Source organism: Lates calcarifer, linkage group LG12 (genome assembly GCF_001640805.2).
Source record: "Lates calcarifer isolate ASB-BC8 linkage group LG12, TLL_Latcal_v3, whole genome shotgun sequence".
NCBI classification, from domain to species: Eukaryota; Metazoa; Chordata; class Actinopteri; family Centropomidae; genus Lates; species Lates calcarifer.
The window spans coordinates 16808647-16826108 of record NC_066844.1 but is presented as its reverse complement, the minus strand read 5'-3'; the positions used below and the strand labels follow the sequence as shown (position 1 = coordinate 16826108).

The window sequence follows — 17462 nt, the reverse complement described above, 5'->3', positions numbered from 1 at the left end:
TAAATGTTTCTGCTGTGCCGGTTAGTTCACCTTATATTAGGCCTACCTATCACTTGTTAGCTTTAAGTTCAAATATTATAAATGTTTATCTGCCATTCTTTAATTTAGTTACAACCTTAATTTTACAGCATCCATCAAGTAAATCAGTACTTAGTTATGGCTTCTATTAAAACACCTCACCATTATCTTAAGATACCTTTATCTAGGCAAGATGGCAGGATACTCCCAGAGAAAATACAGGAAAGCTATCTGACATACACCACTGAGCCATAACATTATGACCGCTGATAGGACTGGGCATCTGTGGGGTGTGCTGGTAAGACTGATGGAGGCCCCACCTTGCAAATTACAGGACTTAAAGGATCTGCTACTGACAGCTTGGTGCCAGATACCACAGCATACCTTCAGAGGTCTCGCAGAGACCATGCCTCAACAGGTCAGGGCTGTTTTGGCAGCTAAATTGGACTTACTGAATATTAGGCAGGCGGGCTGAGGCTATGGCTGATCGGTGTGTCTCAGGCTTATTTTCAGTCAGAAGTAGAAAAAGAGTGTTTTCTCAAATCCACTTTCTTTCCAATCCTGCTGCTCTGGGACCGAGGTGGGTGGATGAAATATCTGAAAAATAGCCAAATGAAAAAATAATCAGAACGGTCATATTTCTCTCTCAGTGTTTATTCACAGTTTGCTATGACAGTATAGAAAGCTGATAGGTTACCAGATGACTCTTTCTTCCCCCTCTAGCACCACAGGTTAGTGAATCAAACAATGGTCTGCCTATTGGCTAACTGCACAGCATATATAACAACTTGAGCTAAATTGCCTCCATCAGAAGATGCAGTAAAAAATTGACCAATTTGACTGAAACATACTATTGTCTGTGTTAGGAGGACGAATAGCTTGAGCAGGTTTCATAAAGCAATCTGTCAGGGAAGATAAAAAGGTAAGTGGAACATCAACTTCCATGTAGGTCTGAAATGTAAATGGTTTGTATGGGTAGAACTGGCATTTTCCTTGATATTAGGTTGTATGCAACTACACTGAGGTAAGAACCTCATGTGTAATTACCTAGCATGATACTTTGTTGCTGTAAAAGTAAGAAAAAGAAAAAATACCAAAGTTCAATGGGCAACAAAGCTTGGTACATCATTTAACATCTTTTTTCCCACCAACTGAAGTTTACTGTATAACTTTATGAGACAGAATGCATACTGTGAATGATTGACAGATAACAAAAGAAGGTGGTCTCTCTCAGCAGCACTATATACTGTGGCTCCAACCACTTTTGGTTCATGTCCAGCTTCAGTAAATCAAATTAGCCAGCCAGTTCTCATGTGATAATGGTATCTTTTTTAATTACGTGCCTGCAGTTAGTTTGGTTGTGGAGTCCACAGAAAAATCCTGATTGTGATCCAGACAGCGAGAGTCCTGAGAGAGGTTGGTGAGCTTTCTTTCTCTGGAAAAGAACATATTTAAGAACTTTTAATTTTTCCATCCATTCACAACAACACATTTGTAGAGAGACACAGTTGTACAAATAGTTCTCTGTGGCAACTAGGTGACACAGAGCCACCGACAGAGTGGGGAAAGTCAATGTTTAACACAGCTGCTGGCATGAGTTTTACTGACCATGCAGTCCCTCCAAGAGACACAGAATGACTACAAACGATGCTGTGTCTTTATGGTCACTTTGTGCACCTTAGTGGTGTTTGTTTTGCTCTTTGAAGGTGTTTTTTGTCTCTTTGTGGTCATTTTGCATCTCACTGGGATTGTATTGCATCTCTTTGTAGGGGTCTTTTAACTGAGCTCTGTGACTTCATACATAGGCTTCTTCTGTAATCCATTGTTGTATGATATGGTATGACAGACAGTCTGTGCATATGCAATGCTGCACAATGTAGATAATTTTGTATTTAGTCTGTGGCTGTGCACGTTTGAACAAAGAGGCGTAGTATACCATAGCTGTAACTGACATAATCAGGTCTGGAGTAGACTATTTTGTAGACATGAATAGTGCAGGATTTGTGCTGTATACAATTATAGCACACATGATGATAAATTGCACAAACATGGTCAAAATATATGGTTGAAATTGAAATGGGAATATAAGAAAACTTTTCTTTTTGGACAAACCCTACCCGTGGATTCTTTTCCCACTGAGAAGTCCATCCACAGCCTGGGAAACCTAATACTTCTGTTACCTAGACTCCAGGGCCGAGAAAAGATGTCCCAAAGGGGGTGTTCAGTTTACAAGCCTGAGTTAAATTACTCTGCCATATCTTCCTCCCATGGCAGCTCTGTCCTGACACAAATATTTCCTTAGCGCAGTTCACAATAGCTAACCACACACACTCAGAGTTGCGCAATTCTCCAGTCACGTGGTTTTAGGCCTGTGTTCATGACATTCTATATGCTCTTTTATGGAGTTTTCACATGGCAGAAATGTGGCTCACATGTTAGTAATATAGATAACTGCCAGGGAGTAGTTTCAACAATAATTAATGTTGAGCCAAGGGAGAATAAAGCAGCCATTGATCAGAGAAAACGTTGCCTGAGGAGAGGATTCCTTTTTTTTGTGGGGCGGGGGGGGGGAACAGAAGACAAGCTCTTGTGCTGCTTTTATGTAACAAGCTGAAGTGTGTCCGCAATAGCTCCACCAGTTGCAGTAAGATGTTCTTCTTAGTCTAGAATGGTGCTGTCGCTCCATTTGAGAGGAAATTAGCATCCAATATGTTTCTGTGGGATAACTTCAGCTGGGTATGCATGTTACCTCGACAGCTGGTAGACAAGATATGTGTTCTGGTGTGTCTGATCTGAAGACCATCTGATGTGGGGACATCTTCCCGGACTTTGACCAGTTGCATTGATGAAGGGGTATGTTGCTCAGGGTTACACAGGGTCAAGAAATGCAGCAGGACAGTGACGCATGGATAAGCTGGATGGGCACTCTTGATTGTTTTTAAAAAGCTGGTAGAAAAATACATTTTCTACCAACATTGAATCTGTATATTAGTGATTTAAAGCTTGACAATTGCAACTCCTCTGTGACATGATGAATTTCAAATACCCTATTCAAGGTAAATAGCAGGATTTCTTTATCATAACTTTTAACTTTGTTTTACTCTAACCCTTGTTGGAAGTAAATTGATGCTTTATTGATTTTGTCATGTAGGCCTTCTGTTTTGGCTGCAAGAATTTGAATTTCATCATCAAGTTTTTGCAACACTAACAGAGCTTCAGTGTTCATGAGAAGAGATACATTTTACCCTTTTCATCTTTTCAAATTAACTATGTTGTACCATATTGTCTGCATCTTCCAGCCATTTGTTATGCTCTTCTTTCTCTCCTTTTGTCAGCACTACTGAGGACGTGATTGTCTTGTTTGAATAAACTTTATTGCAGTTGTCAGTCAGCTCCACGCTTACAACAACTGATCTGTGAGCATAGAAGTTGCAGGGCCTTAGCCTGAAACAAAATGTTTAACTGCCCTCTCTGGTTGACAGTTTCATACCTGTGTCACCTCCTGGGTGAAAAGGAGTGTGGTTGGGAGGTATGCTCTATTGCCCCTGTAACCATGCTCAGTAGTGATGCCACAAGCTTCCAGAGTACACCTCTGCATCACTGCAGCAAGATGAGGGGGGCGTTAAGTTAATTTCTAATATCATATGGGTTGTATGGGGGTCATAAAGGTGGAGTCTGTGACCACAGGTTCTAAATTTACCCTCCTTTTTTTTTTTTTTTTTTTTACATTACAACCACCTCTGTGGTCTGTGAGGACAAGTACATTTTTGCAAATTAATTTAATGTGATTTATTGCTGCCATAATGTCCTCATTAGTGTAGCCGGTTGTGTTTAATAAAAAGGTGATTATGGTTAGTCAGCAGTCTGCTCAGGTGCCTCTGTGTTGCCTTGTTTTTTCTCAGTGGAGCAGTGCTATCCACCTGCGTGGTTAATTCTTCTGCTCCGCACAGCGTAGCTAACATCAGATCGGCATGATGACATAAGAAAGAGAGATGGGTAGGGAGGGACTCATGAAAGTTAATCATTTGTCAGTGTAATAATTACATTTATGTCTAGGTAATGTTAGGTCAGTAGTCTTCCTGTGAGCACTGGAGACTCAGCCTGCGTGTGGGTAAGTGCGCCCACAGCAATACTTCTCTCTTAGTCTGAAAATAAATGTGGAAACAGAGGTTTTTAACATTCATTTTTAATTTTATTCTCAGGGCCATGGTCTGCTAATATCATACCATACAAATTTCTAGGCTGTTAAAAATTCACTTACTATTACTTTCTTCTACAAGTATGACGTGTGTATATTTTTTTAAACTTAGTGGTCTGTTACAATGGACAGCTCTTGCAGGTAACTGGTTGTATTATTTCCAACATTTTTAAACAATTTTTGTGTTAAGTGGTGGAACATAATGGTAACTGTCAATATGACTGCATTGTAATGATAAAATTGGTGAATCTTGATTGCTTTTTCTTGACTTTTTGCACTTTTTAAATGCTAAACTGCATTTTGTTGTCTCAATACTTGAAATAATGTAATCTAATCTAATCTGATCTAACAAATACAGTAATAAAGTGATATAAATAGCATCATCTGTTACATTCCCTTGACTAATCATGTCAATATCTGAGGAAAATGTTGATCATCATAATCAGTACCTACAGTCATCTAGTGCCTGATGTGTCATATTTGCAATAGTATAAAACTGATGCACAGATGATATTGTAGGGAGCTTCATATCAGAATTTATAGACATTCACTGGAATAAAACTGTGTCATATAATCATAAAATTAACTTATCATTTTACCAGTTTCAACTGTCCAAATTAATGATTATGCGACATGAGTTTGATCTCTTGTGATGCACAGCTGGAAAGCAGTGAAACTGCTTTGCAGTTTGATTATTTTACTGTCTATGTGATTTTATATACATGTCATGATCTATAACAATATCAGAAATTAACCTTGAGCAAATCATCATGAAGACTTCAACCACATCACGCAGCCCTAGTATGTTCATGTGTTGAAGAATTTATTATTTATTAGGAGTTATAGATGGAAATATTTAATTTTGGTCATTTTACCTTAGAGTTTGTGATCATTACTTGTAACCAACCTGCAACAGCATCAGACTGCACTAATAGCTCAGATTTAGCCAATGTCTAGTGTTAGTTTCTGTATTAACAGAGAGCTAGTGATTGTTAGCAATTTTCAGTCTTGTGTTGTATGTGTGTGTGAAGATATAATGGCGAGGTGACCCATGCTGTTTACATATAAATCACAGATTGTGCTGTTGAAGGAATACTCTGACTTTCTCCCCCCTACAAAGCAAGCTTCAGATTTTTCAAAACCAGCTTTTCAAAACATAGATTTTCCATGGATATTCTTTTAAGGAGGTGACAAAAGTCCCTTACTTATAGTGATGCAGTATTTGAGAATTATGATGTACTCAATCCTGCACTCACTGTCGGTGTGTTGGAATGATAAACTACATGGATATGAATGAATTATTCAATAATTTGTTGACTTGATGCCTCAGAAACTACCTCTAGATTATCTTTTTTTCAGTAAAGACTTTACTCTGTTTCAGCCTGAGAGTGTGTGGCAATGGAAACAGACTGCATTGTGTTCCCTATGCAAGGCCAGGGACTCTGAAGCCTTCCTCTTTGCATGTACAGGTTGTTAGGGGCATGTTCTGATTACAGAGATGTAGGAGGTATCCCAAAGTCAATACCCATGGTTACTGATAACCACCCAGAACAGTCTGCCTCTGCATATGAGACAAACAGCAAGGCAGCTCACTCTTCTGACATGAATCAGCACCTTTTTTCCACTGCAGGTGCAGATTGCAAATACACTCACACTCACACTACCACCACTCTACAGGAATTGAAACTGAGAAGGTTAAATTAATTTTCAAACACAAACAAAATCTTAATTGTACATAGGATGTGGTACAGTTGCAATATTAAACTTGGCCAAAAAAAAAAGCCAGATAGATCTCCCTGTAGTAATTTGAGGTAAGATTTCCAAGGTGAACTTTTGCATTCAGCTATATTACATTTGTTGATAATGGAGATTAAATAGTGAGAGGAAATTGTTTAGGCAAACCGTGAATGTCTTTAATGCATTTTTTAAGTACTCAGGCTGATTGGACTGTGGCTTCACAGCAATTTAGGCCAGAATAAATCCCCATAAAACCATCAACATACACCCTTAAATAAAACTTCCAGCTTCCAGATTGATAAAGTGAGTTACAGACTGAAAATCAAAGCAGCAGTTTAATCAAATCGTTATAGTCAGGAAGGGTTAGACTAAGTTTTTGATGTGTCATGTGACTTCTTAGTAATTCACTCCACAGCTGGGGTTTTTTATCCTGCTTCTCGGGACTCAGGGTCCTGCTGGTTTTCATTCTAGTCATCCAATCAAGAGACTCATTAACATTCTGTGAGCTGACTGAAGGCTATTAAATGTAATTAACTGTGAGGTAGGAGAGGAAACCAGCATTTCTGCACTACAAGACACTGATTCCTATCAGTTATATGGAAAATGCTTACTTCTTGATTTTGTCAAAAAAAAAAAAACATATAAAAATTCACTCTTTTTCACAAAGAGTGTAAAGAATTGACTTGTAGTTTGAAATTCATCTGTCCAATTCCCTGCATCAACTGCATTTGGTAGCAGGTCTGCATATGGTATTGATTCACAATAATTTCAAGGCTACTTACTAGTTTTCATAAAGTTTCTGAATTTTCTTCTGTTCAGGATTTCTAAGTGTTACTATTCTTATAACCACTAGGTGGCAGACTATCCATCACTGTTGGCCACCATTGAGGAATCCTGTACTGTGGTGTGGTACAAAACCAGACCATTGTTTTTTTTTTTTTTTCTGTTGTTGAAAGATTGCGCAAAAATCCAATGCTTTAAACTGTAGTTGAGATTCTGCCGCTAAGATTTCACCCTAAGGTAAATGTTTTGCATGTTTGCAGACTGATTTGACTTTGTTGTCTTTGTCAGTTGAAGGCTACTTTCAGTGTAAATCCTTAACTTGTGTTCTCTCTGTATTACATGTCAGCACACAGAGGCACTGTCGTTTCCTTTTCAGCAGATGATTCACGCAGTAGTTTCTGAAATAAATCCCACTTCCCCCTTCTTGTTGTGAAACATGTCTTGTCTTCCTAGGGGTATTCTACATGAACTACATGTCTGATATGATATTACCGTCTCATTTAAGGTCGCTCAGACTTTAAGATGGACAAACCACAGAAAGACGCCCCAACTGATCACAAGATGAGCAACTCCGGAAAGGATTCTGCAAAGGTTAGTGTGATTAAGTCGCTGACAACACTACAGCCAAGTGTATATCTTTCTATCTTTCCAGCCAAGTCAGGATATCTTTTGTGATGTATGAAAATTTGACTGGTTTGACAGACTGACAGTTCTGCTCCGAGAGCACTATGTGGGTCACAACTATCAGACATGTTATTGTTATTTGCCTCTTATGTCACAGATTAACCCGAACAGGTGACGACAGTGTGCCTTAGAGCATATGTACCTTAGTGAATGTGTAGTGAATATGACCTTTGTAATTTACACATAGCACAAATGTCTGGTTTGTTTTCCAAAACCCTGCTGCTGGTTTTTGAGGCTTTGACCTGCTGCTGACACACAAAGGTCCTCTCAACTGCCTGAATCTGCACTAAAATCACATCAACATTAGATTAAAGTAATAAGAAAAGACAGCTAGAAATGACAACTTTTAATAAAAGGTGAACTGACTGTCACTCATTTGATCCCATTCCTCCCACCACTTTTGGCTATGCAAACATCAGTGTCAAAGCTTTGGTCTAGCTGCCCAGTCGTGTTATTAATTAATAAATCAATCCTCAAAGATAACACAGTCAGTTGGTTTCTAATCAGGTTTCAGAAAGGTCCTAAACTGACTGAAGTTCATTAGCATTTCCATTTAAATCTAAGCATTTCTCAAATAGGTCATGCCTGTGTACTTATATTCATACCTGCCTACATAAGTAGCAGTGTGATGAATAAAGTGCATAAGTAGATGCATTAACATCTGTCATGTGTGAAATGTTTGTGAGGTTTGAGGGGGGACACATTTCCTGTCTCTAAATGTGGCTCAGAAGTGGAAAAAGTCACGAATGAGCTATCCGATGAGTGAAAAATATAATTGGATACATGACTAAATAATGCAACAAGCTAAATAATTTACTTCTCAATTGCTGCAAAAGCATTTTTCTTTTTATCTCTAAGTGGTTAAAAAATAAATAAAACATAACTTTGTTGTATTCTTCCTTTTATCTTATATTGGCTATTTTTATGACTGTCATTCTAGCTGGTGTTTAATAATTTATCTAGTTTACATTTTCCCTACACAAACTTTCCTTTTTTTCAGTCTTGGTTACGTAATAATGAAAGTGATTGTCTAAAATCATCTGGCAGTTAATCACTGTGTGCAACAGGTATTTACCCTCTAGTAATCATATAAACACAAAAAAAGAGATTTATTGTTACAAAAATGAATAGTTAAACATGATCTAGGACCAACAAAACATAAATAGCCAGGAGAATATATATGATATGTATAGTAAACACATTTGTTTAAAATATATTTTATCAAGTGATGGGAGATAAAGTAAAAAAAATATAACATACTGTATTACAAGTATTGAAAACCTGTTTTACCAGGCATGTATATTCATTAACCAGGGGCCACATGAACAACGTGTCATAACCATTTGGCACCGCTTGCTTGTTGAACATGCTGAAACAAAGAATGTACTCTTCACACGTTTTGCACTCAAGGAAGTGACTCCCCCCCCCCCCGCTTTAACCTCTTGACTGGTATAATAATCCCCTAACCTGGTCAGCAGGTGATGAGGGAAGTGAGCTTGCTTTAACTTCTTGAGGAAGTAAAGCCTCTGCTGGGCCTTCCCCACCTGATGTGAGATGTGTGTGGTCCAGGTGAGGTCAGCTGAGATGTGCACACCGAGGAATTTGAAGCTCTCTACCCTCTCTACCTCCTCGCCTTGTACACAGAGGGCAGAGTGCTTGATGCACTTAGATTTTCTGAAGGCCATTATTATTTCCTTGGTCTCAGGAAGTCCAGTTTCCATGTGCACAGTGAACTGCCTAAGCTTACGTTGTTGAGTTTCTGAACCAGTTTGAAAGTGTGCACTCAAATTATAAAGCTGAACTACACACGTGAAATAATTTGTGTATAAAAAGCAACGTTAGGAAAGTCTAAAAATAAAGAGGATTGGGGCAAAATAACTTGAGTGCATGAATAATTAAAAGGAGTTGTGTGTGTCTAATATAAAGATAACTGACTGGCTGATTATTATTCTATTATGTGCAGCCTCTCTAGTTGTTTTATGGATTACTAGCAGGAATGGTACCTTGGCTGTCATTGACGTTGGCTGTCATTTTATCAACTGGCAAACACCAACCAAATGCCTCCTACATTATTCCATAAAGGGCTGGGTCCTGCAGACTAATCCTAACAACACGATCATGCCTATTTCCAGAAACTGAGAGAACGGGCTTCAAGTGGACTCTTGGGAGTCAATTGTCATGCAAAACAAGTGTGGCGAAGGAGACGTTGTTGCATACGCCTGTTTATGTGGTAACATATGCAAATGGAAAAGGAAGGACTTTACAGGAGCAGAGCTCTACTGGGACACATATTACAATTGCCTGCTGCAAGCGTATTATTATCAGTAAGCTATTATCATGAAAGATATATAGGTAGAATTAACACATGTCCTACCTAGTACTATTTTCTAGGCACTTACTTTTAGTGTGGTGCTTTCAACTTTACATACTTTGAAAAATAAACACGTACACCTAGATAAAACAGCTTACCATGCTTTTAGCCATGTTTTCCCAGCTCCACATTCAGCTCTGCCCAGCAATTTATTTGTTTTGTGTGGCTTTGTTACCACCACCTTCTGAACTCAGTCCTCCCACTCGAATGTAGCTCCTTTTACTTTGACCCCTAATTTTTAAGAATGAGAAAATCAATTCAAATTTTATAGGTTATTATGGATAAGCCATATGCTCAACCCTTAGACACAGAAATTTAATCACTGCAGATAGCTGCACCATAAAATAAGCACAAATTTTAACAAGCGGAGAAGGGGACACTTTGAACTGTACCTTCTCTTTCGCTGTTCTTCACTACATTAGATAACATTCTGAGCTCTAATCCTTAACACTGCCTTCATCTTCTCCTATAGATCTCCCAGCCCCAGTGCACCATCCTTTCTCCCATATCACCACCACTAACCCTTCCTCTAATCACCTCTGCTGTGTCTTATTCCCATGTGCTGGATCATGTAGCCATGCCTTCGGTACAGATTATTGCTTTGGCCTGTGGCCTGTCGTTGTAAGGTATAGGTTGATGCCATGAATACAAAAGGTCTTTGTTCTTGTATGAGACACATACAGGAGTGTGTCCATTGTCTCTGAACTAGGCCCAAATCTTTTTTGAGGGAGATGATTTCTCATGATTATAGTCAAATAATGTAAAGTCAGACTCACCATTAAAGGTGAGGGGGATCTGAAGGGTCAGAGGGATTCATCCTCTGGAGATCATGGATACCTCTACGTCTCTTTAATGGCAATGCAATGGTTGTTGAACTTGTTTTGTCGGGATTGACATTGCCAACCCAAGAGGCATGCTGCTAGAATGGTCAACATTCTATTTTGGGAAAACAAATCTAGATTTGTGACTGACTTCATGTAACATAATTGTAAAAATCTGTAAAATCCCCCAATGTGAACACTATGTATATTCATAGGCCCCAGGGGATTTCCAGAGTCTCTGGTTACCTCTCAACTTTTACTTTGTCATATCAGGCCAAAATCTCAACCTGGATTCAAGACACATAGAAATTGAACAGAGGTATTGCCATAGAAATCGTAACACATTCACAGTCCCCAGAGTATGAACCCTTTCTATTAACACTCTGCACCATCTTCTGGCCTAAATGTCAACTTTTCACACAGGATATCTTGTAATCTAGGCATAGTGCCATGAAATTTAAGCATGTTCATTCTCCCAAAGGGGATAAATGGCTTGAATTTCATCATGCCGTGGCCTTTTCTCTTTTGCCACTTGTAGGACAAATTTGACGATTTCATCCCGTAAGTGGTCAGGCTCTCTGAGTGGCAAAATCTTCATTATGTTCTTTGTTTGGTCTTGCTCATTTGTATTATGAGATTTTATTAAGTGCTAGTGGGTTTTTATGCTTTAAGTCTTATTATTCACAGCATCCTTTTAATCTAGTAATAGATCTCAGTCTTTGCAGTTTCATCCAGTTTATGAATAATCATTTAGTCTCTTAAGTAGTGTAAGAATTAGTATACGGTTCATGCAACACCACCAGAAACTTGTCACTGTGCTGTTAGTATTTGTTATTTAAGCAGTGACACACTCAAGGGCAAAGTGAGGGCAATAACCGACTTTCCTGGCCTAGATACCTGGACCTATATGTAACGTCCGCTGCTGAATCCCCCTGGTTTTGGTCTGACCTTGACATCGATCAATAGCAATGCAGCCACCACTGACAAGGCCTCTAACATGTCTGTGTTTGTATGACTAGATTGAAACTGTGTGTTATGTGCTTTCTCAACAGCAACCAGTCACAGCCTGTCTGTTGAGCGCCGCCTTCTTCGGTGCCCTGGGGTCATCTTTCCTTTACGGCTATAACCTATCTGTGGTCAACGCTCCTGCTCTGGTAAGTCACACTGTTAGGCTTTCTTGTAAGCCATCTTGTGAGCAACTGCTATTGATTTATCAAGCTTTGCCTATCTGTTAGCACAACTTGAAATCAATAAACATTCATTTACACAGTGCCTCAGAACCAGGTTTTAATAGTTATGCTCAATGATGAGACTCTAATGTCTCCTGTATTCCAATTGCACGTTCAATCAGAATTTGTGTCATAGTTATGCTAAACTCTATTATAGAGCTTATTCATTCCCATAGAGAAATCTGGTATTTAATTACCGGACACAGTGTTTTTGGGCAAAGAAATCTTGCACAATTTTTGCCTACTTCAGTTCTAACAATAGAAATAGAAAAACCAGACAGACAGACCAGTTCATATTCTGTAACTGGATATAGCTAAAAAAAAAAATAATGTTCAAAATGTTCAATAACACTTTCATCCCAAATGCAGAGGGAAACTTTGATTCCAAAAGTTGCATCATAATGATTTACAAAGGGGTTTTTTGTGCAAATACTGTAGCTGCTGGGGTTTGCCTCATTGTCATTTTACTGTGACCCTATCTTTGGTCTCTGATGGAGATAAATTTAATTGAATATATGTTCATTTGGCACTGTTAGAAAAAGGCCTTGTGTCAGATAAAAGAGGAGAGAGACATCAACAGAAAGACTGTTATGTGTGTTTAGTATTGCTTGGACTGGATGATACATTTTCATTCTGCAAATCATGTCTGACTGGTGAAACAGAAACCACAATTTTTAATAGCTTTCATGCACTGGTCCAGTTGAGTGGTGCCACCTTTGGATGAGAAGCAGCATTTTCAGAGGTCGCACTTTTCAATCTGGCCCTCTGTTTGTTTAGAGGTAATTAGATGCCCCACAGGTCTTTAATTAGCATTCAGACATTATAACTCTCAGCTCTGCTGTAGCCAATACAAGTACAGGGAATGATATTGGAAATGCAGAAGACAGATTTCAGCTTTCACTGAAAAAAACTGAGCCTTGTTCACTGAATTTGTTTGTCATATGGGCTTCAGAAGAAGTGAATGGGAAGTGTAATGTGATCGTACCTTTAGTTATTGTTTATTAAGTGTTTGGCTGTGACTGAAATCAGTCCCTACATATTAGTGCACTGTATTTATTGTCTGCCATTTTGTTTGCTTGCTTGAGTGTCTTAATTCTGACGGTGTAAATGTTTGGACTATATAGTACCCTTAAAGATTCCACAGTAGAGTGAAAAAAATAGTGTCCATACTATAGTAACTCAGGCAAACAGTAGTTCAACTTGGGTCACCGCAAATGAGTCAAATGTTGCTAAGAGTTGCTTTTGGCACAGAAATGAACAACATCGCCTTTTTCTAACTGTACTCTTCCTTCACCGGAACTGTGAGAGAACTCTGCGGTCACAGAACAGTGGGGGTCCTCTTTTAATCAGGTCTTGTGTGTGTATGAAGTGAACAAACTAGACACCACAATGCAGGCCATGATTGGTGAGGTGAAGACAGTAAGCAAGGGGAGAATGAAAAGTAAAGACAGGAAACCCAGCATTTCTGACCTGTGAATATAACTGGTGATGGTGGTGTGTGATTTACAGGATCAGCGCTGATTTGCTCTAATGCTGCATCATACATTATTTACTGTGTGGAAGAGTACACATTTTCTTGAAACTGTGATGCCAATTATCTGCTATTTGTCCTCAACCCATCACCAGCAGTAGGTGAATGACAGAAAAATACAGATTCATAAAAGATGCCGTCTATTAGAATTCTGCCCCTGGTCAGAATCATCCAAGACCTAATGCATCACCAGCACCCTTAATGCTAATATGTCCATGCTGACAATCCAACTCACCAGCGCCCTCACTGGGAGCGTCCCTTTTCTTTTGGCCCTGCTTTCCTCGCTTTTTATTATTTCTGAGAAGGGCCTGCATGTTCAGCTCTCAATTTGGCAAAAATAAAAACATTTCTGTAGCACCTGGCGTAGCAGTGCCTGGATGGTTTAGGGGATTACTGTGTGTAAACACTGTTTCTGAATGACCTCCCACATGTCCCATAAATTTCTGGGTAACCTGGGTAGCCTATTTACAGTATGGGTAGTTACAGCTCCATGAAGCTGTAATTGTTCAAACTACCCAGTGCCTGAATAATTAATTCTGAGTCTGTTGAATTGTTAGTAAGGATGTTAGTTCTGTTTATTTAGATGATTGTGACTCTACAGTATATCTTCACATTACGCTTTACTAGACACTAAACCAGCTTGGTATTATCTGTGCTTAAAGGGATGACTTAAAGTGCACCATCCATTCCTCTCTGTCTAACCCCTCAAAACTTGATCTGTAGTACCATCACAAAACCGATCCTGCAGTTTCACCAATTCACCAACATCATCAGTTTTACCAGTTTGATCTAGGTGCTAAGAATGCATGGGAATAAGCAAGCTCAAATATGTCATCAACACTCTCCTGCAGCACAACTGTCAAAAATGTTCATCATGTACTGCATCCTTTAAATGATCAAGCTTAAACTTTTTCTCCTCTCAATGTCTCGTTTGCACAAAATTCATGAATACACTAATTTTACAGCCAGGGAATTGTGAGTTATTGCTCTTTACTTCAGCAGAAGCTACTGTGCTTCTGCCGATGCAGCTAATTCTCCAGTTCGTGTATAGTCAAGCTGTTGCATTGTTGTTTTATCTTTGTTCATAGCCTCTGCTCACTGAGCACAAAAGCTGATCATTAAGCCAGCATTGACTCCTCTCCACCGCAGTAGGGGTCCACCTCTGCTCCTGCTGTTTTGACAAAATTCACATAAGATAAGGCAACAAGCCACTTCCCTCTTTTATGTTTGTCCAACTGCAGCAGAAATTACAAATTGCCAGCATTTATTACAGTGAAAATAACATAACTATCCATGTTACCCATGGAGCACCAGACAAAAGCATCCAAGCTCCATTAACCAAAAGGCTTAATCAGCCCTTTTAATGACAATCCACACAATACCACAACAAATACACAGCATTAAACTCTGTAAATCAACATTCAGTTTCCCCCACATACAGCAGGTTTACCTTCCAGAGTGAACCAGTCTTAAAATGTTGGGCAGCTGCAGTGGGTAAAGGAATATTTAAAGAACTGTTAAAAAAGCATGCCCATTAAATTAAATTAAATTAATTAAAATTAAAATTAAATTAAAACTTATAGCTTTTAAGATCTCAGACATTAAATATGTAATTAGATGGCAAACGTAAATGGCAAACATAAAAGCAGGCACTACGAACACTTACTATCCACTATTATTATCCATTAGGTGCCACAAGTTATATTCCTCATTGCTTTCGGTTTTCTGCAGTGATCTGTTTTCTTTAACTTCATATAAATAAGAAACCTGTTGGCCATAATCAGGGTCTGTGATTAGAGAAATCTGATTTCCCTGGCCAGACTTCTCTTTGGCAAAGCCATTTTCTCAGTCTTAAGAGTGGTTGCATGGTCCTCCATCCCTGTGATAACAGCAGCTAAAGCACTGAACTGCTGCTCACTTGTAGTTCATAAATACGGTTCATTCATGCCTTAGTTTTAAGTGATGGATGCTTGGTTGTCATATCACAATAAACAACAATTCATTTATTTATTCAAGACAAAAACATAAATAATTGTCTATTCAAGGTCTTTTTCTTTAATTAAGACAGTAAAAGCATTCATAAAAAGCCAGCAGGCTTCATGTATTCCACTGTATCTCTTTGGTTTACTTGTTTTGATTTTAGCATTTTCAGTCTTCCATACAAAATAAGATCTGCATAGGGAAATAAAATGTTATTTCTGACGTGCAGTATTTCTACTACATTACAGGTTACTACACTGTATATAAGCATGTTTAAACCGATTTCCTGTCTAACCTCATTTGTCCGGGTCACCTGATTTAATATTGATTATGTTTAGAAAGAACTGATGCTGGTAGAAGTCTGGAGTAGCCATGTGATTGCTTCGGTAAAGGGAAGAAGAGGAATATAGTAATGAACACATTACTAATTTAACTTGAGTTTGATCAAGATCTTTGGCAATTATTAATCTGCTCTATCTGAGTTGGCTGACTGAACTGTGAGGACAGCGAGAAAGGTGATGAAAACTCTGTGGAAACCAGAGTAACCTATGACCCCTCTTTTGTTGTTTCACAATTAAAGAATGAGGTATAGTCTTTTTGGTAGTCACATCAGTGTCACATCAAATGCAGCTTTCTAGTCTAAAGCTAAAAAAATTTGGCACTCACAGGTAATCTGCATGTTGCTTGCAAGGACAGTTGTACCCCTCCTGAGCCAATGAAAATGACTTTGCTAACAGTGCCAGCTCTGCTTTCAGGACTATCAGGTCAAAGAAACACTCTCCACTTTGCATCAGCCTTTTATCACTAGATTTATAAGGACACTGTTTTAATTCTCTTTGGTGGTATGATAAATCACCAGGTTTTCATTTTATAACCGTGAGCTGACAGCAAAGACAATACAACATGAATCTCAAATGCAAAATACAAGATTAAAAACAAGAAAAAAAAAACCCCTACAAAGTCATTTTGTTTTGTGTGCTTTTGAAGTGACACATTCATCCACAATAAGGACACTTCAGTCAAAGCTTGAGTGCTGTGAAACACTTGCCGGTAATTTCAAACACTGTATTCATTGACTTGTGGTTGCATGTGCTTCAGTCAATTCACTTTCTTAATGTAGTGGCTCAGTTTGCTCTCTGGGGTCACCAGATCTCATTTAGAAACTGCAAACACATGCAGTTAAGTATATTAAGTCTGTGACATGATTTGAATGACTGCTTTTCTTTTATTGGATACATTAAGACATTAAAACAGACATGTAATTAGTAAATCATGCTCCATTTCTGTACTTAGTACATGAGTTCCTCATGTAACTTATTACCTCTTTCCATTTTTAATATTTAGCCCATGACTGAGCAAATAATTCAAATTAGTTTGGGTCGTAACTTGGGTATGGTACATGTAATATATATGTACATTCTTCATTGCATGATGGCAGGTTTGAGATTTTGAGTTTTTATAGACGTTTTTACATTTTCATTTAAAGTTTAATGGAAAACGGACAACATGTGTCCGTCTCCTGTGCCTCTCTTGTATTGCAGTACATTAAAGCTTTCTTCAATAAAACATGGGTGGAGAGATACGGGGAACCTCTTGGAGCAGAGACAGCCACCCTCCTCTGGTCCATCATAGTGTCCATATTTGCTATCGGAGGCCTTTTCGGAGCACTGTCTGTCTCTTTTATCATCAAAGTCCTTGGAAGGTGAGTTGACCCACATGTGCTCATAATAATAACACACATCACTGTAGTGGGTTGAAGCAGAATACTTCCAGTTTCACCCAGGCTTACAGATATCACGAAGCTAGCTCACTTTTATCTGGGGCACTTCACAGTGGTAACCTCTGCTGCTATGGCAGTTCACAAGATTAGACCAAAACGTGTAATCCTAAAGATCCTGCCTACTAATTGGTTAAGTGATTGGAGAAATGGAGGCACCATTCTACAGGATCCAGACATGAGCCAAAGTATCCCACTTATACAACAGTGATGAGAAATGAAGAGCACTAAAAACTAATCTACAGACATTTCCATTAAAGTTAGATCAGAACATAGAGAAAAACATTTGTAATAAACAGAAGGAAGCTCATCGACCAGAAGTAGTCAATAATA

At 38.6% G+C, this 17462-nt stretch overlaps 1 protein-coding gene across 3 annotated transcripts in view; it reads left to right on the top strand.

The window, feature by feature from the left end:
• Positions 1-1301: 1301 nt before the first annotated feature.
• Positions 1302-17462, top strand: part of slc2a9l2 (solute carrier family 2 member 9, like 2) — a 92290-nt gene continuing 76129 nt past the window's right edge. Inside the window, exons 1-4 of one of the 3 annotated variants that reach the window (XM_018700286.2) lie at positions 1302-1434; positions 7242-7327; positions 11665-11766; positions 16894-17054. In XM_018700286.2, the coding sequence (XP_018555802.1) occupies positions 1338-1434; positions 7242-7327; positions 11665-11766; positions 16894-17054 (446 nt within the window). In that variant the 5' untranslated portion in view covers positions 1302-1337. Of the gene's footprint in view, positions 1435-3988; positions 4130-6839; positions 6974-7241; positions 7328-11664; positions 11767-16893; positions 17055-17462 lie in introns of those variants that run through there. The other 2 variants (XM_018700288.2, XM_018700289.2) reach the window with 2 other exon arrangements.